This window comes from Bubalus bubalis, chromosome 16, assembly GCF_019923935.1.
Source record: "Bubalus bubalis isolate 160015118507 breed Murrah chromosome 16, NDDB_SH_1, whole genome shotgun sequence".
Lineage (NCBI taxonomy): Eukaryota > Metazoa > Chordata > Mammalia > Artiodactyla > Bovidae > Bubalus > Bubalus bubalis.
Window position 1 is genome coordinate 22,338,413 of NC_059172.1, and position 23,348 is coordinate 22,361,760.

Consider the following 23,348-nt stretch of genomic DNA (forward strand, 5'->3'; position numbering starts at 1 on the left):
TAATTAAACCTGGAACAACATGCACTAGATTTATGTAAGAAATATCTGTTGGTTTTCCAAAGGTTGTTATCAGATGAAGTTTATGTGCAAAAAGAAGGGTAAGATATAAATTCAAGGAAGAAGAAAGTTGATAGCTGAAAGGTAGAGTGTGTCTTTGATATAATCCAATTTGTTTTATGTCAAAATGTAAGTATTTGTCTTCCCTAGAAATCCTCAGAATGATTTCTATAATAAAGTTAATTTCATTTATATTTGACAAGAATACTCGATAGATGTTTTATACACATTTTCATGCAATCATAAGTTTCTCTTTTGGCCAGCAAAAGTTAATTGTTCTTAGATATAGTTGTATTACTGTTCACAGTCCAATCATTTTGTGCATCTAGAATTCATTCCTAATCAATTAAAAGTGCTTGCAAGAGTTTTAAACTTAAGTGTTTTGAAGTTGTTCACAACTACATATCAAAATTAACCATTGTTGATTGTAAAAACCATGCCAAAGCCTTTGTATTTCCTTTATTATACTATTTTCTTTTTAACCTTATAGTGTGGTGTTACAAATTTTGTTTCCATGTTAGATTAACATTCTAAACCAATGGTTATTTTCATACATACTCTGTTTTAAATCCTGATGATCCTTAAGAGGTAATTTTTACAGGTATCAAATCGCAAATGTGTTAGAAAGAAAAACTCCACTGGAAGCTGTGTGTAGATCTGTGCCTATTTATACCCACAGTACATATACAAAATGGTAGCATTTCCCAGTTATCTGTTCAATTCAAAAACTCAAAGTCTAGAAATAATTTAAAAATGCAACAAGCTATTAGCTAGGAATTGTCTTTTGAATTAGGGCTGGCATTTTCAATCTGGGCAGATTTCCTTTGTCAGCCTGTTTCAACAGTGATTTCACTGAAGTATATTCAAAAGTAGATTTCTTATACAAGATTCCGTGAAAGCCGCTGCCTTTCTCAAACAGGCCCTCTCCCTTTTCTGTCTCCCTCCCCTTTGCACAAGAGGCATCATTTCCCATTGAACCGCTACAGCTGTTCCATTTGAATCTCGCTTTCTGTGTGGTTGTGGATGGCTGGAGGGTGGAGGGGGGATGTTGCATGTCAAGGAATAATGAGCACAGACACATCAACAGACAACAACAAAGCGGACTGTGACTGGCCGGTGGGAGTTAAAGGCCTTCAGTCATTGGCAGCTTAAGCCAAACATTCCCAAATCTATGAAGCAGGGCGCATTGTTGGTCAGTTGTTATTTGCAATGAAGCACAGATCTGATCATGTTTAAAGTGGCGGCACGCAGGGCAGGAGTGCTTGAGCCCAAGCAAAGGATGGAAAAAAACGAGCCTTTGTTGGGTGAAAGAGGCCTGTCTGAGACTTTTATTTCTGTCTGTTCTGTGTAACATATAAGTCAATATGGATAAGTTTTCTTCTGCACGCTTCAGTCAAAGGCTGGGGGTCTGGCAGTCTAGATTAAATGCCTGCACAGGCAAAACCCTCTGGGGACAAAGACACACTTCCACTGAATTGTACTCTGCTCTTTTTTGGTTTTGTTTTTAACCCCCGAAGGCAAACAATCAGAAATAGAGAAATTAATTGGAGGCTTTAAAAAAAAAAATCTTCTAGTTCAACATCTACTATTTTCTAGTTAAAGAATATACTTGTGAACAGATAATTGTGGTTGATCTCTCTGGCATGCTTTATATTAATAATTTTATTCCACCAGACTTGCTGCACACTGAGACATGCTGACTGCCGTTTTTATACGTGTGTATGCATTTGATCCTGTCTGTGTTGCACGTGTGTACACTTCTGCAGAGGAGCACATACACATATGCACTGTTGGTACACCTGTGCAGGTATTTCCCCCTCTTGACATTTTGCCATCTGCATTCCCGGAGGAACACGTGCCGGGAGAAATGTCCGAGGAGGGCTGTGTGTGAGTGTGTGCGGTGGCTGCTGGCTGCCTCACCTCCTCACTGCGAGAAGGGATGGTTTCCAACCGACTATGATTTGGGCCAGGGTCAGGCAGCTGGTCCTAGCCCACGGCTCTGCTGTGCAGGAAGCAGAGACTTTGGAGGACTGGCTGTGACACTTGGGTGTAGGAGGTGGGGACGGGAGAAGGAGTGTGGTGGAGCAGAGGAGCTGCCTGTGTGCACTTAGGCACGTATACGCGTCCTCAGAGGGTCAAGCTTGCCAGGGCGCAGTGGCTCCGCAGCCTGGTTTAGTCTGATGCAGCCGCTCAGCTGTAGATGCCCTCTGGTCCAGCAGGATGGGTTGGCTGCCTTGCCTTCTGCCTTCTGCCCTCACCCTAGGGAGATGAGCTGTCCTTTTGAATGGAGTTCCAGGCACACCCCTGGGGACAGCATGGCAAGCGCAGTGTGGAAGCTGTGCCCAGAGGTGGCCTTTTACTCATTCTTGAAATAACTTTTATTTATTTATTGATAGGTATATTTATATATTTATGAATGGGAACTCTTCAGGGATGCCTTGATGCCATCCTCCAGGATGGTGGCCATCTATTTGTGATGTCCTTGGTAGAATCACAAGATTTCTCTCCAGACTTGACTGACTTAGGGAGACCAGGTGAACAGAATTTGAGCTGAATATTTGAGTAAGAACATTCAAATTACTCCGAGTAAACAAATGCTTTTTACCATAATGAATTCTCAGAATATCCCTCCTTCCCCACCCCAAAGCTGTGCCTCCTCTTAAGTGGAAACTGGCTTTTGGTATGGCTCACATAATCGTTTCTTCTTCCTTTTAAAGAAGAATCACTACTAGGTTTCCTAAGAGTCATTCATACAGTATTATTCCAAGATTCAGCTTTGTTTTGTGAATTTTTGTCATTTTAGGATGGTGTCCATATTCTGCTTATTTTTTTTTGCTCTGGGCCTTAATGTAAACAAGATTTTTTTAAAAAAGGGTTTTCCTCTTTGTATAATGTTTGGCTCACCAAGGCCAAACATACATTTTTCCTTTTTCTGTTCTTCAAGAATAAACCTCAACTGTTTCTTATTTAAGTATCTTTTTTTTTTTTTTAATTTTTGCCTCGGTTCTGAATGACTTCACTGCTCAGTTTTAAAGTTCAAAGTGTAAGTATTGAGGGTTAGTATTGCTTAAATTTGGTGGTGTTGATGGTGACTATCTTTGGAAAGCATTGACATGATGCTTTAGGAATGATGTTCATAATGGGCTTAAACAAATGAATAGGGCTCGCAACTTTTGCTTTGTATGTGCATTTGTGTGCCTGGTTCTTTAAAAGATAGACAGGGAATTGACTGCAGAGCGTTGCTTCCTTTTGAAGTAGTTTTATTTTGTCTAGTGTTAGTATGTGCAGATCCTGGAGGTGGAGATAAAGAATAAATGGAAAAGTGGAAATCGGTGGCTACTAAAAAGAAATTCAAGAGGTCTTAGAACCCCAGCACCTGAGCAGACTCTAGCAGTCAAAATATTTACCTCATGTTAAAGAAAGGCAAATCTAGCGTAAGAAATGAATACCATAGAGGGTTTAAAAGTTTTAGAAACACTTAAAAGATATGAGGACATTTCAAACACTGTTTGACATTGTTAACTTAAATACCTTTGAGACAACCTGATAATTGAAAAACAGAATCTGTTAATAGTGTACATTTCATGATATATCACATTGTCTGTATACCTACAGCAGCATTACTGAAGACCAGTATTTTAATGTAGTAAGTTATTAGCATATGGATAACTGACAAGTTTCCAGAAAGAAGAACACACATGTTTAGAGTGGGTTTTTATCAGAGGAAAATGAAAATATACATCCCTCTTCAATAGCTTATTTTAACAAAGCCTGCCTAGTGAATCAGAACACCAAAGCACTTGGATCTGATTTTTGGAAAGCCCAGGTACTATCATTGTTCAGAATGCACTTTTACTGAGTTTTAAAAGTTTCTTTTTTATTTAAAACAAGGGTTCAAACATGCACATTCAATGTTTATAGTATTTATCTATTTGCAAGGCATATATTAACTAGAAATTGGCCGTTAATTTTATAGTTGTGTTAGCTAGGGTAGTAAATCAATGACCTGCCAAGTATTTCTGACAAGCAATTTTCATATTCGATGACCTCACATTTCCTTTTCGGAGTCAAATGCTATGTAATTGTTCCGTTGTGTGTGTGTATGAAATGAATCCCAACACGGTAAGGAAAAGGTTAGACTTATTAAAATAATAACCCTACTAAAATATTCACTTTATTCAGATTGTTCATAATGCTTTCAAAGGACATAGCAAAGCTTTTGTGGAGAATCTGCATATTATTTATCATCTATGGACTAAATTGATTTTTTTGAAGTTGCTTTAAATTTTAAAAGCACCTTTCCTTAATATAAAAGCCCTTTAATTTTAACTGACAGATCAATTCTTAAACTTTATTTTGAAAAGAAAATGGGGAAGAATTTGTGTCTTTCGAATTAAAAGAAGTGAAAAAAATAAACCAGACATCCTAAAAAAATAGAAGAAACCTGATTTTTAGTACTAATGAGATAGCGGGTGACAAAATAGTTGTCTTTTTGATTTTGATCACAAAAAATAAACTGGTAGTGACAGGATATGATGGAGAGATTTGACATCCTGGCAAATCACTGTCATTGATTCAATTATTCTAATTCTGAATAAAAGCTGTATACAGTATGTGTTTATGCTACAGTGGGTTTTTTTTAAGTGACTGACATTCATCATATTGGTTAGACAGTTCTAAAAACCTAGTCTTTGTTTTCTGCAATGTTGTCAAGAACAAATAAAGTATGATTTGTGGTATATTAAAAGCAAACTGCTTAAAAGTGCTAGATATAACTGCTTCAAGATAGTCTAATATGCTTGGAAATGTATTTAGAAAATTCAGTTTCTCCTAACAGATGTTAAACAGCTTTTTAAAAACTGAGACTCTTAAACAGTATGTGTCTATGCTACAGGGGGTTACTTGCATATTACTTAAATATGCAAGTTACTTTTAAACTTTTACTTTTTGTCTACTTGTCAAAAGCTTTGAGAACATGGACCTATGATTCAAAAAACTGGTGTTTCCTATGAAAACTAGTTCAATATGTTATATATCCCCAAAGACATGTTTATATGCTTATAAATGTACACATCTACCAATGTTCATAATTAACAAAGGGTTTTGCCTGATGCAATAGAAATTTGAGTTACCTTCAGTTTTATACTTTGTCTCAGACCTATGTTTTGTAAAAATCTCTCGCCAAGCCTCCATACATGTTTTCCCCAGTAGCCTTGCATTCATGTAGCTGTCAGTTTGAATTTCAATCCTGAATTATGTCTACTGACATGATTTCAGTGTGGACTCTGTTTAAACAGAGACCATCTCTTTCTTTGTCTAAGTTTTCTATTACTCAAGTTCTTTATTAAATATCGTGGTAGACTATTTTTAATGGATTCTTCATCCCCAAATATTGTCTTATCTTCATCAATTTCGTAACAGGATATGTAAATGCAAGTTTATTTTATTTTAGTCTTCATATAGCAGCAAAGTTTTTATCTCATAAAAACATTTTTGGTGAGAGGTGTCTTTTTCAGAAATGAAGAGAAAGATATGTTTTCAGTCTTGACTTTCATAATGTCCTACGTGCTGCTGTGACGTGTACTTTGCCATGAACCAAGCGCCTTATATACACACACGCTTCATGACCGACCGCTCTAAGGCATCCTGAATTTCGGACATTTTATTTGCTTTTATTTAAAAATAAAATTCTTTACTAGATATAGCATAAAACAAAATTTTAAAGTGAAAGTATTTCTGCTGTACTATTTCTGTATAAAAACTTGGTTAAAATAATGAAGAACGGTGGCCTCATTTTGCAATCCTAACTGTATTTTTCAAGGATTGGAGGGTCACATCGTTAAGAAAAATATTTACATAAGCTATTAGCAATCATAATTAGGGTGTCACAGAATTCTGCAGGCAATGACTAAGGAGGAGTCACTAGAAGTCCAGGTGCTTCTTGCCTCCGGCCGTCATGCCACAGCCTGGGCCCAGCAGCTTGGCGGATTCTGCCAGATCCTGTTTGCTTGAGCGGCTCACAGTGTCTGACAAGTCTGGAGGCAAATGCAGTCGCTATGGCAGAAGATTTCAGGGGACGGAAAGAAGGAAAAAAAATAATTAATTTTGCTTTTGCCAGCACACTTCAGAATACAATATTATGCTCTGTTGATCAGCATTTAGTCTTGCATAGAAAATTCCTGCTAAAACAATTCTTCATATTAAAGCCCAATATAATGACATCCTATTCCTACTAGATTTTACAAATCGTAGTCATTACAGAAACTGGACCAGGAATCTTAGGCATATTTCCAGAGTCCAGACCTAAATGTATTATGATTTTTCTTATTTAGGTAGAAATGAAAACACGGTAAGTGCACAAATAAAAACATAATAGAAAAATATCACATAATAATGGCAGCGTTGTTTTTTGGCCATTTTTTTTTCCCTTAGAGCTCCAAGATGGTATTTTTAATTGAATGTAGTTTTTCAGCAATTATGGATTCCTGCAAATGCCTGTTTTCCTTTGTCTATTAAGTTGACCTGATGATTTTTTATTTCAAGGCTATATCTTCTTTAAGGAACTTAACCATTTTCATAGACATATGTCATATTGACATAAGGAAAAAAATGATATCAATTAAAGGGTCAATATTTTTCATATGCTCAGACAGGTCAGCAAAACATTTACTGTAGGTCTTGGTAAGTCTGTTTCTATGCATGATGTTGGCTCATGTTTTCAAAGGTATAGTGTAGCTTTGAACATCTCCCCTTCCTATCTGTCTGCAGATACAGATTGATTTAAGGAGACCCAGTAACTAATCATAATTACAGAACAGTTATTGTAATTAGGGAGAAATACTTACATTTCATAATAAACTTTTTGGTTTTTCAAAAGGATCTCTATCAAGTTCCTTTAATTATCTTTGCTCCCAGACCATGTGATTTGTTTCATAAAAATCCAAACTCAAAGGAACATGTTTGTTGTGTGAGGCAGAGTGGTTATGGGAGCCTAAAGGTAAGTAGGGCAGGATGAGGTCATCCCCTGATGACTAAGCAAAGCCTTGACGAGGTGAACTGACCTGGAGACAACCCATCTGAAACTCTTCATTTGAAAATTCCCTTGGATATGAAAAAAAAATCAAGATGAGAAAGGAAAAAAAACACTTTTTTTGGGTCAAAATATTGTGATACACTAGCATATGTCCTGGCTAGTTTCTTTCCTGATAAAAGGCTTGTTTATTGTCATGTAAACACAAGCTGTGTGCAAGGATCAAAACATTTTAAAACATTAAAAATAATTTATGAAAAAATCCTTCCTTGATTTCAGTTTGCTGATTCAAATATATCTAGGATGAAAGGCTATTATATAGATATATGATCAACAAAGATGTCAGGGAGATCCAGGAAAATATAATATCCATACAGTAATATAAATACAGTGTTATTCATCTGTATCCTTAGCACTCAGCCTGTCACTTATTAAGTCATTAAATGTCTATTTCTTAAATAATAAAAAAAGAATTCAAAGAAAGACATATTTGCTTCTTTGTTTTAAACAATTCTTTCATTTCTTCATACCCTAGTTTTAGAAAGGATTTCAGGCAGAAATGAAAGTGTGAAAGGCTCAGGAATCTAAAAGACACATATGATTCTAAAGTCTGAGGTCATGAATGTCTTTACAGTGTTAACTCTATCAATGTTCATGAGTGGAAGCAACAAGGAAAGAGATATTTAATTATATGTCTGAGCTGAAATGTTTCTTTAAGATCTTGTAGTTATTGCTAATGAACAGAGGAAAAATGACTAGGGAACATGCATGACCTAAAAGCTCTCTGAAACTTAAAGAAAAGTCACCATTAAAAAATGTGTGTGTGTGTGTATGTGTGTGTACTTTTGGTTGGACCCCACAGAGATGAGGTCATCTGACCTCATCTAAATAGGCTCTTTAGGAAATCAACTGGAGTCAAAAATATTTAGAATCTACTCAAAGCAAGGCATTCTGAAAAGATATGTGAACAGGGTATCCTCTGAACTCCGTGTTGCCTTATATCCCAGTAACAGGCATGAGACAAGCACACGAGTTAACCCTCACAGTGAGCAGTCCAAGTTACAGCCACAAAGTTGTAGAGACAAAAGCAGAAATTGTGGTGGGGGATGGGAACAGACAAAGTTTCATGGAGATGGGCTAGGTGTTAAATAATGAATTGGATTCTGGCATGCAGAAATGGCGATTTGCTTAAGGGTAGAATCAGTACATTTTAAAGATGCATTTTGGTAGGTTCTACTGCTCTGGCAATCCAAATGGGGAAACTAGTGTACTTTATTCAGAACCAGCATAAATATAATTTATTTCAGGAGCTTACCTATTTGCTAAAAATTTCTCTTCCTTTGCTTCTCAAGGCAATGAGTGTGAGCCAGTTGGCTGAAAGCCCTTCATAGCAAAAGTAGCTAAATGTGACGTGTGACATGCTTGGAAATCTTTCAGGTTGAATGGCTTTGAAGAAAAGTCAAATACCATTCATGTGTAACTTCTGAGCACAGAAATTTGGGGTGATGTGGTTAAATGCTCCTAACCAAATGCTACACTGTAAAAGCTAGTTGTGCACCCGTGTCCTCTGAAAAAAGCCCAAGGATGGTTCTTGGAAACATGGGAATCTGCGATTTTGCTGGCTTTTGTTGACTATTACTTGAATGAGCTTACTAGGCAGCCTAAATTCTCAAGCAGTGGGTTTTGTTTCCTCCCTTTCTAAGCCTCCCCCTGTGCACCATGTCAGTGCGATGTGAAGCAGCGAGGAAGAAGAAGAGGTGGGTTCCAGGCTTGCCAGGTGTGTCAGGCACTTTCCCTTTGAGGCTTCCAAAGTATTTGCACACTTGACATGTGAACGTTCAGATGCTGCTGTACCCTAGATCTGTCTTCTGAAAGAACATGCTGTAAGACACTCTACACAGCACAGTGACCTCCTTTAGACTAAAGCTGCAAGGCTGTGGGGGGATATAAACTTCTAGACCTTGAAGTTTCACTGAGTAATAGAAAAAATCAGGCCTATACAAATAATCAAATCAAGGTATTTATCTTTCTCATTTTATACCTGGGGTTCTGAGGCCAGGGGCAAAAACATACCGTCGATCTTGAGCTAAAACTCTATCACCTGATTTTCTTTTCCCAGATTCTGGGAGGAAGGCATTGTGCTGCTGAGGCAGGAGATGCTTATCTGGCTGGCTGCCTCTTTTTTCCATGAATGCCTGGTCTAGAATGATGATTCTGTGTAGGCAAAAGACCTGGGGAAGGTGTGACAGCTCCCAAGGTTCTGTAGAGGCCTGGGGTGCTTTATAGCAATTCATCCCATTGGTTTGTTGTTGTTCAGTCACTCAGTTGTGTCTGACTCTTTGCAACCCCATGGACTGCAGCATGGCAGGCTTTCCTGTCCTTCACTGTCTCCTGGAGCTTGCTCAAACTCATGTCCATTAAGTCGATGATGCCATCCAACTATCTCATCCTCTGTCGCCCCTATCTCCTCCTGCCCTCAATCTTTCCCAGCATCAGGGACTTTTCCAATGAGTCAGCTCTTCAAATCAGGTGGCCAGAGTATTGGAGCTTCAGCTTCACCATCAGTCCTTCCAATGAATATTCAGGGTTGAATTCCTTTAGGATTGACTGGTTTGATCTCCTTGCTGTCCAAGGGATTCTCAACAGTCTTCTCCAATACCACAGTTGGAAAGCATTAATTCTTTGGTGCTCAGTGCTACAAGGTGGGAAACAGCGAGCCTGACAAAATGCTCTGGCAGATTAGGGGAATTCCTGCCAAAAGGCACCCTTAGGCCCATAGGAAGCCCTGGGCCCTAACAAAGAAACAGTGGCAGAAATGCTTTGCTCTGTGGCTTCAAGGGGGACCAAGCTGAACTGGACTGGAATTCTTCCCTCTCTGCCAACCTCTCTGTCCCTCTGTTGGGCTGAGCCACTGACTATATTTTGTTCCTTCCTGAATCAGGACTCTACTGATCACATATAGGATTGAGCTTCCTGGCTCCATAGTTCTCTTCCTAATTCCTTTTCTCCCAGCCTGCCAGACCTGTGCTTAGCACTTACAGTTCCCAGACAGACGGGGCAAGATAATGAATCTAGATTACCACTTGGATTTGAGACAAATTGCAGGTAAATACCCATTAAAATAAGCTTAATCAACTTATATTTTTCATATTTTTCCAAGACCAAACCACTGGGCACCATATGTTTTCTGAAAACAGCTCATGTAGTAAGTACATTTCAATCTTTAGCAAATGAATAGATTTGTTTGTATCCTTTAAAATTTATGACATTTCCTGAAAAGTCACACTTTCCATTACTCACAATCACAGAAATAGGGGTTAATATTTCAAAATACTTCCTAACAGATTTTTTCTTTTTTCTTTAAAACATAATCAATTTAAATGAAAACTTATGAACACCTTTGAACATATAGGTTCTACATTGGTTTTTTCACAGAGGCAGCCGGTGATAGTTTGATACTCTACTCCCTATCAGTATGACATCAGATAAGTCACATCTGAGTCACTTCACTCAGATAAGAGTGCCGCAGAATTGATGCTTTTGAACTGTGGTGCTGGAGAAGACTCTTGAGAGTCCCTTAGACTGCAAGGAGATCAAACCAGCCAATCATAAAGGAAATCAGTCCTGAATATTCATTGGAAGGACTGATGCTGAAGCTGAAGCTCCAATACTTTGGCCACCTGATGCGAAGAACTGACTAACTGGAAAAGACCCTGATGTAATTTGGGGGAAAGATTGAGGGCAGGAGGAGAAGGGTGTGACAGAGGATAAGATGGTTGGATGGAATCACTGACTCGATAGACATGAGCTTGAGCAAACTCTAGGAGATAGTGAAAGACAGGGAAGCGTGGCGTGCTGCAGTCTATGGGGTCTCAAAGAGTCAGACATGACTGAACGACTGAACTGAAGTCACTTCACTTGTCTAGCTTTAGTATCCTTATCTGTCACAAGTGAATGATTCTCCCCTCATAAGACTGTTACCAGGATCAGATGAGATATGAAGTGTTTTATAAATTATTAAGTACTCAGCTAATTTATTTATACCTTTTCTTGTTCCAAAAGAGCCATTTGAGGTGACTTATAAAAATACATATGGGACAAGAGAACCCCATGAAACAGTATGAAAAAAGATAAAAATAAGTGAGCTTATTAGGGCATGGAAATGAATCTACCAGTTTAATGAAAAACATATTTATAAGCAACAGCAACAGAACACTGGACTTGGCCAGCAGGTCTGGTCACTAAGTCTGAGCATTTATTATACAATGCCCTTTACTGTGGTGCTGTCAAGAAATATAAAAGGCAACTCCAGTAATAGTCTTTGCTTCTGGTAAGATTTAAAAAGTCTAAATAGGACTTTCCTGGTGGTTCACTGGTTAAGAATCTACCCGCTAATACAGGGGACACAGGCTCAATCCCTGGTCCGAGAAGGTCCCACGTGCCATGGGCAATTAAGCCCACGCACCACGACTACTGAATCCCGTGCATCCTGGAGCCTGTGCTCCGCAGCAAGAGGAGCCGCTGCAGTGAGAACCTGCGCATCACGACTAGAGAGCAGCCCCCGCTCCCCACAACTAGAGAAAGCCCGCACTTGGCAACGAAGACCCAGCTCAGCCACAAACAAATAAAAGTTTAAAAAGCCCAGACAATTTCCCTCACACCCAGTAATGCAATAGTGAACATGGGGCCTGGCTTCTGGGCCAGTGAAAAAATGCAGGACTTTGTATTAAAGGAGGCAATTTGGGGTCCATTTATCACTATTATAAAGGGAGACTTCCACTTAAAAAAAATCATTTTAATTTATGTATTTGTCTGCACTGGGTCTTAGTTGGGACACGCGGGATCTAGTACCCTGGTCAAGGATCAAAGCCAGGCCCCCTGCATGGGCAGCGTGCACTTCCAGCGCTGGACCGCCAGGGAAGTGCCATCACCATCGTTTCTTCACAGGATTTCAGAGTGCTATTTCAGCTGGCAAAAAAATTAATCTCGTATGCTATTACATAATTATTATATTTCATAGTCTTACATTTATATTATGTCATGATCATTACATTATTACAATACAATGTTATATTGTAATTACTCTACATGTGGTTAAAATTTTAAAATGTGGAAGATATATCTGCCTAATTTTGGTGAATTCTGTGTTACTCTTATGCATGAATGGGGCAGTGGAAATCATGCCAGATCACATTTTTGCTTGTTTTGGATAAGTGTACATTTTATAGTGGCTGAATATGTCTGGAAAAAATTCTGCCAAAACATGGTCAAGGTTTTAGGTGTCACTTCTGTTTAAGATCCAGTTCATTCTCAGGGTTGCAGATTAAAACTGTTCTATTGAATCTCATAACCATACTATATCCTGAATTGAAAAAAATTCAGTTGGTTCTTCCTGACTGATCTGCAAATTAGACAAAATTTCCGAGTTGGAACAGTGCACATTGGCTGCCCATTGAAAAATGCTCAGGTGTGCAATTATTTTGACCGTCAATTATAACTGACAGTATTGTCTTGCCTCCAAGCTCACCTCTCTGAAAGCAGATTGTGAAGAACTCACTTGTCTAAACAAAAGTGATTTGTGAAAAGGCATGTGTCTGTGGCAGAGATTGTTAGCTTACTCCCAGTATCTATTCTCTTCCTTTGCAGAGTGAAAAAAATCTGAGTGGGCCACATGGCCTCCCAGAATAAAGGCCACACTTCCCAGCTTCCCTGGCCAATAGATGAGGCTGAGTGCTTAGGCTCTGGTGACTTCATCTTGAGCAGAAGTGCCATGGTTAAGTTCAAGGTCAGAACCTTAGAGAGGGGCAAGTGCCATTCACTTCCCTTTCTCTTGGCATCACTATTCAACCCCAGGAAGAGGGTCCCCCCTTCACTGGGCACTGATGCTCCTCCCCCTGTGAGGTGAGGAGTAAACCAGGGTGAAGGGGTTATGCCCATCTAGAGCATGTACTCTTCTTTGGAGGACATATTCTGGGTACTCAGGGCTTCAGAACTCCCTGTGCAAATGGCCACAAAACCTGCACAGGTCTCTTCCCCAGGTCTGTTCCTTGTGGGTGCAATTCGTTATCTGTGTGCACACCCTGGGGCCCCAGGAGGAACCTAGGGATGGCTGTGTGTGGGGAGTGTGGACAGAGTTTGAATGTGCAGGCCGGGTGTCCCCAAGCACATCACACTGCCTGCTCTGTGTGGGAAGGAGGCAGGGGTGGGGAGAGAAAGGAGGTAAGCTGTAGGCCAATTCCTCCTATGTCTCCATCTTCTGGAGTGGAACCCTGATCCCAGATTTAAACTTGGCTTCCCAGGAAGGTATACTTGTGAAGAAAGGAAGATAAAATATATTTAATGATTTGTTGGCTTGATAACTTTTAAATATCAAGACATGTAATTATGTGGTCCTTTATCTGCATTCTTGCTCTAAGCTCCACAATGTTGGGGACAAGCTAAACTTCCCTTCTTCCCACTCACTGAAATGTGGCCTTGAGGGCAGGCACTGAAGCAGCCATCCTGGACCATCAAACGGAAGCTATGGGCTGAGGAGGGTGGAGCAAAACCACAGAAATAGCTTAGGGTCTCCTGACACCACCTGACCACCAAAAGAGCCTTGGGTCACCAAATTGGGCTTTTATACAATATGTGTTCTATATTATTTAAGCCACTGGTTTTTTGAATTTCTTTAATAACAGCCTAACCTATATCCTGTTTGAAGAGAATCTGGTACCTGAAAAATGGATTGAGTTCTAGCCTCAAAAATCTAGGTTGGCTTAGTGGTTAGAAGGTGGGCAGTGAGGTCAGTATCGCAGGTTGGAAAGCTGATGACTCTCATTAGGCTTGTGACAACTTGGAAGGCAAACCTCATATCTCCTAGTCAGTGGCTCTAGTTGAAATGTTGGAGAAATTCAGAATATTGGCGTATTAGTGGCTTCTTGCCACTTTTGGCAAAGTTATTTACGAAAGAGAAATGAACTTAGGCTGGAGCCATAGAATGCGCTACAACAGTTCTATTACAGGAGGTACCTGCCCTAAGCTCTCAGCCTAAATGAACCAAAAGCTTGTAATTGGGGGCATCAGAGGCTTGAGAAAGCCCAGCTACTTCTGCAATTGCACACCAGAGCAGGCAACCTTCACAGATGTCTGTGCCTCTGAGACATGGTGAAACGCCTCATTAAGAGGCTGGCCAGAAAATGGGAGCCAGAGACAACAGTCAGATTAAGGGTGCTGCCTTCTTTCTTAAGTCGATTATTTCAGATTGCTTCAAGCTAGTTACAAGTAAGATGAAAGGGAGGGGTATAGGCAGACCAGAGAGGCCAGAAAATAAGACTCAAGTCTTGCAAGATGAGACTTGTGGTGGACAGCGCCCATTTCACCTGCCCTGTGGTGTGTCCGCCCGCAGGTAAGAGGCTGGAAAGGTGTGAATTAGGCTTACCCACAGCTGCAGTAGATTCAGAAGGTGGAACAGAAGCAGGTACTTATCTTCCTGCTACTTCTACTGCGGCAACTGGCAAACATTGTTACAGGGACAGTGGTGTTTTTTTTTTTGCATTCTAGTGACTAGTCGACAGCTTCACAGGCATCACAGAAGCAGAGTCAGTTGTGGGAAGGGAGGCTCACTCAATTTCAGTGTCCAGTGACATGCTTCCTGGGGGCCAAGAGGCACTGGCAGCAGTAGCCATGGGAAGATTCTAGCTGCAGGATTGCAGCCACGGAACTGTGCACTTTCAGGAAGTAGCTATAGTTGCTGCCTCCCAATTCCTCACCTAACTGTCTTTGGTAGAGGCAGCAGCCTCCCTGGAGGCGTTTGGTGGCATTATCCCTCAGCCCTTCCAGTTATTTCACTGCCTCCCAATTTTCTGGTATCAACTTTCCAACTGCATAAAATAATTAGATGGGACCTCTTTCCTGCAGTTTAATGCCAGAACTATCAATATGTCTGGACAACTTTTTGGCTGTGATTACTTGCGTGTGGAAGTGAAGAGAAACAAATCAACTGGCAACCTCATAAAATTTGGAGGGGGTTGTTTTGTCAAAGAAATGACAAGCCTGGTCAAGAGTCCATGATTTTTAAACGCCTACAGAATCTTAGGTCCAGGAATCTGATCTATATATAGTGAAAGTTTCTCATGATGTACTCTGCATATAAGTTAAATAAGCAGGGTGACAATATACAGCCTTGAACATACTCCTTTTCCTACTTGGAACCAGTCTGTTGTTCCATGTCCAGTTCTAACTGTTGCTTCCTGACCTGCATACAGGTTTCTCAAGAGGCAGGTCAGGTGGTCTGGTATTCCCATCTCTTGAAGAATTTTCCACAGTTTATTGTGATCCACATAGTCAAAGGCTTTGGCATAGTCAATAAAGCAGAAATAGATGTTTTTCTGGAACTCTCTTGCCTTTTTGATGATCCAGCGGATGTTGGCAATTTGACTTCTGGTTCCTCTGCCTTTTCTAAAATCAGCTTGAACATCTGGAAGTTCATGGTTGACGTATTGCTGAAGCCTGGCTTGGAGAATTTTGAGCTTTACTAGCATGTGAGATGAGTGCAATCATGCGGTAGTTTGAGCATTCTTTGGCATTGCCTTTCTTGGGATTGAAATGAAAACTGACTTTTCCCAGTCCTGTTGCCACTGTTGAGTTTTCCAAATTTGCTGGCATATTGAGTGCAGCACTTTCACAGCATCATTTTTCAGGATTTGGAATAGCTCAACTGGAATTCCATCACCTCCACTAGCTTTGTTCATAGTGTTGCTTTCTAAGGCCCACTTGACTCCACATTCCAGGATGTCTGGCTCTAGGTGAGTGATCACACCATCATGATTATCTTGGTCATGAAGATCTTTTTTGTACAGTTCTTCTGTGTATTCTTGCCACCTCTTCTTAATATCTTCTGCTTCTGTTAGGTCCATACCATTTCTGTCCTTTATCCTTTATCCTTGGGCTGGAAGAAGCACAAGCTGGAATCAAGATTGCTGGGAGAAATATCAATAACCTCAGATATGCAGATGACACCACCCTTATGGCAGAAAGTAAAGAGGAACTAAAAAGCCTCTTGATGAAAGTGAAAGAGGAGAGTGAAAAAATTGGCTTAAAGATCAACATTGAGAAAACTAAGGTCATGGCATCTGGTCCTATCACTTCATGGGAAATAGATGGGGAAACAGTGTCAGACTTTATTTTTTCGGGCTCCAAAATCACTGCAGATGGTGATTGCAGCCATGAAATTAAAAGACGCTTACTCCTTGGAAGAAAAGTTATGACCAACCTAGATAGCATATTGAAAAGCAGAGACATTACTTTGCCAACAAAGGTCCGTCTAGTCAAGGCTATGGTTTTTCCAGTGGTCATGTATGAATGTGAGAGTTGGACTGTGAAGAAAGCTGAGCACCGAAGAATTGATGATTTTGAACTGTGGTGTTGGAGAAGACTCTTGAGAGTCCCTTGGACTGCAAGGTGATCCAACCAGTCCATCCTAAAGGAGACCAGTCCTGGCTGTTCATTGGAAGGACTGATGCTGAGGCTGAAACTCCAATATTTTGGCCACCTCATGTGAAGAGCTGACTTGTTGGAAAAGATCCTGATGCTGGGAGGGGTTGGGGGCAGGAGGAGAAGGGGACGACAGGGGATGAGATGGCTGGATGGCATCACCGACTTGATGCACATGAGTTTGGGTGAACTCCGGGAGTTGGCGATGGACAAGGAGGCCTGGTGTGCTGCGATTCATGGGGTCACAAAGAGTCGGACACGACTGAGCGACTGAACTGAACTGAACTGATAGTGAAAGTTGCTCAGTCATGTCCAGCTCTTTGTGACCCCATGGACTATACAGTCCATAGAATTCTCCAGGCCAGAATACTGGAGTGGGTAGCTGTTCCCTTCTCCAGGGGATCTTCCCAACCCCGGGATTGAACTCAGGTTTCCTGCATTGCAGGCGGATTCTTTACCAGCTGAGCCACAATGGAAGTCCAAGAATATTGGAGTGGGTAGCCTATACCTTCTCCCTGGATCTTCCTGACCCTGGAATTGAACCCAGGTCTCCTGCATTGCAGGTGCATTCTTTACCAGCTGAGCTACCAAGGATCACACGGATCTACCTATAAGTGGGATGGAAAAACTTCAGCCTTTAGGGACTTGCCTGGTGGTCCAGTGGCTAAGGCTCTGCATTCCCAATGCAGAAGGGAACTAGATCCGCATGCCACAACTCAGAGTTTGCATGCCACAATTAAAAGACCCCTCATGCCACCAACTAAAGGAACTGGCATGCCATAACGAAGACGGAAGATTCCCGCATGCCGCAACTAAGACCTGGCACAGCTATGAATAAATAAATAAATGAATACAAACAAACAAGATTGGTGCAGCCCCCAAAGGGCACACGATCTCACAGCAACTTCATATAGCTGTCACTGGTAACAGACAAGGAGTAACTTCCTAAAGGGACACGGAAGACAGTGGACAAAGCAGTTCCTTCCAGAGAGCAGATGGAGGGCTGCAAACCCAGCTACATTCTTCTGCTGCCAGGGCAGAGAATTTTTGCAGTTCCTCACCAGCAGGATTCCCCACTCATTCCTGAAGAGCAGGTAACTTGTGGGAAGAGGCTGTGCCGGACATTGGGGTTCCAAAGGGTTGGAGACCATGACACTGACCTCCAGTGCCCATTCTCCCTTTCTACTTGAGTAGAAGAACCCGTGAGTACACAGCCATCCTGAAAAAGGCTTCGCTTCCAAGCTTCCCTTTCAGCTAGTTGTGGAGCACGTGACCAAGTCCACAAACAGCAGAAGGGATGTTTCAACTTCAGGATATTCAAATGGGATTTGAACTCGGGTGTTCTGCCTTCAAAGTCCAAATTCGCACCCAGTTCTCTGTGCGCCAGACCTTTTCTAAGCACTAAGAGTAAAATAGGGAACAAGACAGGCAAAATCTCTACGTCCAAAAAACAATTTCAGAAAGGGACAATACAGAGACGCTTACTGACTCAAGGAGAGACAGCTAACACACAGAAAAGACAACAAATGGAACAGCTCACTCAGAGAGTGAGCGGTATCTTAAGGAAATGAAATACGGTGATATGACATTGCCTGGGGATACTGTTTGGGCTGGACAAAATGTTTGTTTAGGTTTTTCCATAACATTTTAACAGGAAAACCTGAATGAACAATTTGGCCTACCCACTACTTTAATTGGTAAAAATCTTTCTGGAGGGTGCATTTGAGCTAAGATCTAAATTTGCAGAAAGGACCGTCACAGGACATGGAGAAAGAAACTTTCAGGCAAAGGGAACATTTTTAACAACAGAGAACAGTTGTGGCACACAGGTGTATTCTATTAAAGACAGAATTTTCCAAAAAGGCGGTGTATGCAGGCTGTTCTAGAGCCTTTTTTCTGATTCAGGAAAGACATTCTAGCCGCTGGGTGACCCACAGGATCCTTCCACTCCCACCGTCCTCCTGGGGGGAGTGGTGGGGCCCAGCCTCACGCGTGCCCAGCGGGAGGATTCCAGGTGGAGCGGCTGGGCCCTGTGTGAAGTGTTTGAAGTGGTGCTGTGTGTGGGGATGGTTTGCTGCACTTAATCCTCTTAAAACTTGAGTCAGAATCTTCTGGGCCACACAGTACTAAGAATACCACCATGTTTCAGTCTTAATGTTCCTGAATTGTCAGACATTGAAAATATGGGAAGTCATGTTACTTTCCTCCTGTATGTCATATAATGACAGAGAACAAACTAGATTACTTCTGAAGAACTTTCCTTAAAATGGTTTTATTTTCTACAAGAACTAAAGGCAGTATCTTTTTCTTATCTTTGGGTCTCTTCTTGGTTGTTTTTTTTTTTTTTTTGTACATTTTATTCTCATTAATGTTCTAATATGAGCAGGATTGAAGAAAAGAAAAAAAAATATCATTTAGGTAATAGCTGGATAAAGGTGACTTGAATTGTTACCTAAACTTGGACGGTATAAACAGTGAAAGATACTGCTCCCCCCACCCCGCCAGCTCATGAGCCTCTTCTCTGGGATGGATAAAGGAGAAAGGAATGGGGTGCCTAAGTTCCCCATGGTCACTGTGATCCTCTGGTTGTGCATCACAGCTTGAACGAGACTCCTCATATTTCCCCAAACGGACTCACTGCTATTCATTCTTCTTGAATTGTAGCGGGGCTTCTCACTCTGGCAACCTTTTGACTGGTCTCCAGCTCTGCTTAACCCAAGGCTTGTATGGGCTCTGGAGCACACAATGCAGGCAGGAGCATATAAGCTCCAGAGTGTGCAGAATTTGAATGAAGTTTCAGCAGGGCCAAGCTGAGAGCCTCTTGAGATCCAGGGCCTACTGCTGGCAGTAAGTGGAAGAAGCCTGAGATCTTTCTATGGACAGACGGTCATTTTGACAGGCTCTTCAGGCCTGCTTTGCCCTGGAGGTCCCTTTTCTACCCGAGACAAGTGAGGAAACATTTTAGCAGCAATATATTGGTACTACCCCACAGATGGCTTAAGAATAGTAAGATATTTTAGGAACATATACAGTTTTTAGATATGAATGTTGAGGTTGAAAAAAAAAACACCTTCTTTTAGAAATAAATTCAAACTAACTGTAGGAGAATTCCTTTTTATCTCCCTTTTTCTTTTTAAAACACATGGAAACTAGTCCGGAGGTGGCGAAAGGTAACAATCTGTTTTTGTCTACTAGAACTAACGTTTGAATTCTGTAATCTGTAATCTGAATGAAGCCTTCTACTCAGTAAACGGTTGGCAGATAAACATGTGTGTAAGCTCAAGGTTGATCCCTAAAACCAAGAGATTTTTAAGACTACTACACTATTTCACTTAGGGACTGGCAGAGGTCTGACTGGTGCATAGCTAATGGAAGAGATGCGTTCTAACATATGAAAAAGCAGGAATCAGAGAATTTTGAATTCAGATAACGGCTTAAGTTATCACACTAACTTCAGTCCACTAAATAACTCCACATTGGTAGCTTTGGATGAACACTCCCTCAACCATATAGTTTTGGAGGTAAGCATAGCATATATATGAGCATATATGGATTTCCTTCTGGCCATCCATGAATGAAGGCTGGGAGCATAATGGCCAATGTGCCTGCTTGTATAATGTCCTCCAGCGAATGCAGAAAGAACATTGCTCCACAAAGCCCTGAGATGGGGTATGAAGGGCTTGGTAGAAATGGCAATGGACAACATCTCAACAGCATTAAATCTCCCAACTGCTCTTTAGTTACTTTGAGACCCCCACATTTAAGGGTCTGTGAGTTTCTGGGTATGAAGAAAGAATTTTTAATGGGGCCAAATGTAGGTGTTTACAAGGGGGAATTGTTGTTTTTTATTAGGAACTGCCTTATGTTCAATAGTTGTATTTACTTTGTCAAGCTAGCCAGAATTAGAAATCCCCATTGCTAGGCAGCCTGGAGCGTCTGCGAAGTATTTCTGGGCATTCAGAACTGAGGCATGTGCTGCCCAAAGGCAGGTTTCATTACAGCCTGTTATTTAGTCCTTGTTCATCCCTCCCTACCCCCACACCCCCGGACAGCAGTGCTTATACAACAGGAAATCTTGGTTACTTTATGCTGAAACATATTTACATGACTGAAATACGACAATTAACACATTTGTAAAGCTTGAGGGATAGGTACACGTTAATGGTTTTTTGAAGCAGGCTGATTTCCTGGAGCTTTTAATCTTATTTTATTTTGTTCTGCACGCATGAACAAGTTCTCCTTTACTATAGGTATCTGACAAAGCCTACCTGGTAGGAATGTGAATGAAAAGAAGATAATACAAAAATTAACTTTATGGTTTATCTTTGCCAAACTGTTCTTAACTGCTTTTACCAGTTCAATGTATAGTGAGGGCTATTTTTGACAAGTTGTGTTAGCTTTTATACAAAAGCAGTTAGGTAGTACGGTTTTGGTTGGCAAAATGAAATGTGGCTTTCTCTATACTGACATTATAAAAATTTTTCATAACAAATGAGAAGTATCAAATTGTAGTGGTGTAGTGATTTTCTGCACTCCTCATGGTCAAAGGTACGCTCTCCTAGGTGGTGTATATTTCACTTGCTCCAAACTTAAATTAAAAGCCAGGTGATATGTAGTATTATTTCAAAAGTGCTATTGTGTGCGTGTGTGCATGTGTATTTGAGTGTGCATGTTCATACATATAAATATATATAACATGGCAATATTATGAATATTTTAATATAAGTACCTAGATTAATTGTTGAAATCTTGGTAAAATTTAGAAAAAAATCCTTTTGTATCAGAGCCCTCCAGTAATGAAATGAAAACTTCCATTTTCCTTTTGATTTCTGAAAGCATGTTAACCCTGGAAACCTCTACCCCAATTCTCACTTAAAAGTTGATGGCAAATTTACAAATTACACTGGTTTCAAATAGTCACCCAGTACATCTATCTCTCCCCTTCACAGACCTCCTTCCTCACCAGTTTCAAAGGGAGCTCAGTGAGCAGGCTGGGCAAAGCAAGAACCCTCTCTCTACATGCCTTAGGGCAGTGATAGGGCAGCACCAGACGGAGCGCTCTAGCTAAGGGATACAGATTAGAGATGAGGACCTAACTCCAAAGAGTAATAACTCTCTGCTGAAGTGACTTCACAGATAAGAAGTAAGTAAAGAATCAATTTAGTCTTAGATAGAAAACCTTTCCATGAATAACGAGGGGAATAAGTTAAAGAACATGAAGCAAATAAAGCAAGAAAAAATATAGATGATCAGAAAAAAGCAAAATATTTGTGAGTATATAGATAAATGATTATGCCTACTTCTAGGGATTTTTTTTGGTGTTTGTTTTTTTGGTTTAATCAAAATGCATGTTTTAATGGAAATGTTAACAAGAGCTAAGTTTAATTTTCATGGAGATTGTTTTCTGTTCTTTAAAAACTCATTTGCTTTTATACGTGGAGGATTTTTTCCTCCACCACTTAACTTTACCATTGAAGTTAAATCTTTTTACAAGGAGGTCTGAAAGATCATTGAAATGTAGAAGAACCAACAACCTGATATATCAAACTGGCTAAATCCTGCCTCAAGTTTTCACTGTAGCAGGAAGAAGTTACTCTGGTTCAAGTAGAAACTCTGAAGTTTGAGGTCATTTCAGCCAGGGTCTGCAGGTATACTTTGGGAACATTCTTTTGGTATATGTAAAATTATGCTCCAAAATGAAATAATGGAGCAAAGTGATTTTATAACTGTAATGCAGGGTTAATTCTCTAAGTTTTAAAGATCTGAATGAAATGAAATAGACATATTTGTACATTTCTATTTGATTCCCTTAATAGAAGTGCACAAAAATTTCTCAAGGTACTGAAAGTAAACGAAAGCATGATATGTGGAAAAAGATCAAATGGTTCCTAAAGTTCAATACTGACAAGTTTCACAGTTTAACAAATGATGATGAAAAAATGTTTTTCCTTTAAAAATTTATCAAGGAGTGGTATTTTTTCTTCTGTCTTTCATTCTAACTTATGCCCTAAAGGGATATTATTTGCTCTAAATCAGTTTAAGTTAACACATCAAATCATTACCCAATTAAATATCTGTAAATTATAAAACATATTATAAGCACATGAAAAAATTACAACAAGAATCTTCGAGTTACCATTATAAATTTATTTTTAAGTAACACTAATATTTATGTGTTTATATCCTAAATCTATTAACTGACTTGTATATTTTAAGTCTATCTTAAATGTCTTATAATTTCTTTCAACATTAACTAGAATTTGTAATTAAATATTAATACCTCACACAAAGAATAATTGATTATATTTAAAAATAGTGAGGCAAAAACTATCTGAAAAGCTATGGAAAAAATAAAAGTGGGAACATATTTCTTACTTCTAGTCAAAAAAAATTCTCAAACTTATGTCAGTTAAAGGGATTTAGTAATACTCACACTCTATTCTAAAACTCTGAAACTATATATATATATACATCTTATATTAATGAAGGAACTACATGAAAAATAAGGCCACAAGTATATCTATAACTTGAACTGCAATAAGGATGAGTTTTAGCTACTATTAATATATCAGAAAAATATGTTTATTTTTCCCATACTTCCATGGTGATTTTTAAAAAATTCAGATGGGTGATAAAATCTCTCTCTGGGTTGGTGTATTACAGAAAACACACTGCAATTTTAGGAAAATTATTCACATGAATAAGAATTGCGTTTAATTTATATTTTAAGTCTACTCTGTTAACCTACACATTGCTGATTCTTCAACCATTTTTTTTTTCTAAATTA

The 23,348-nt window shown here is 39.8% G+C and overlaps 1 protein-coding gene and 1 long non-coding RNA gene across 2 annotated transcripts in view; one reads left to right on the top strand and one right to left on the bottom strand.

The window, feature by feature from the left end:
• Positions 1 to 5,704: 5,704 nt before the first annotated feature.
• The window catches only part of ELP4 (elongator acetyltransferase complex subunit 4), a 244,308-nt gene continuing 226,664 nt past the window's right edge, over positions 5,705 to 23,348 (bottom strand). Inside the window, exon 10 of the mRNA XM_006060815.3 lies at positions 5,705 to 6,111. Coding sequence (XP_006060877.1) covers positions 5,980 to 6,111 — 132 coding nt within the window. The 3' untranslated portion in view covers positions 5,705 to 5,979. The remainder of the gene's footprint in view (positions 6,112 to 23,348) is intronic.
• LOC123329735 overlaps positions 21,602 to 23,348 on the top strand; it is an 83,896-nt gene continuing 82,149 nt past the window's right edge. The window contains exon 1 of the long non-coding RNA XR_006545279.1: positions 21,602 to 21,704. This is a non-coding gene — a long non-coding RNA (uncharacterized LOC123329735). The remainder of the gene's footprint in view (positions 21,705 to 23,348) is intronic.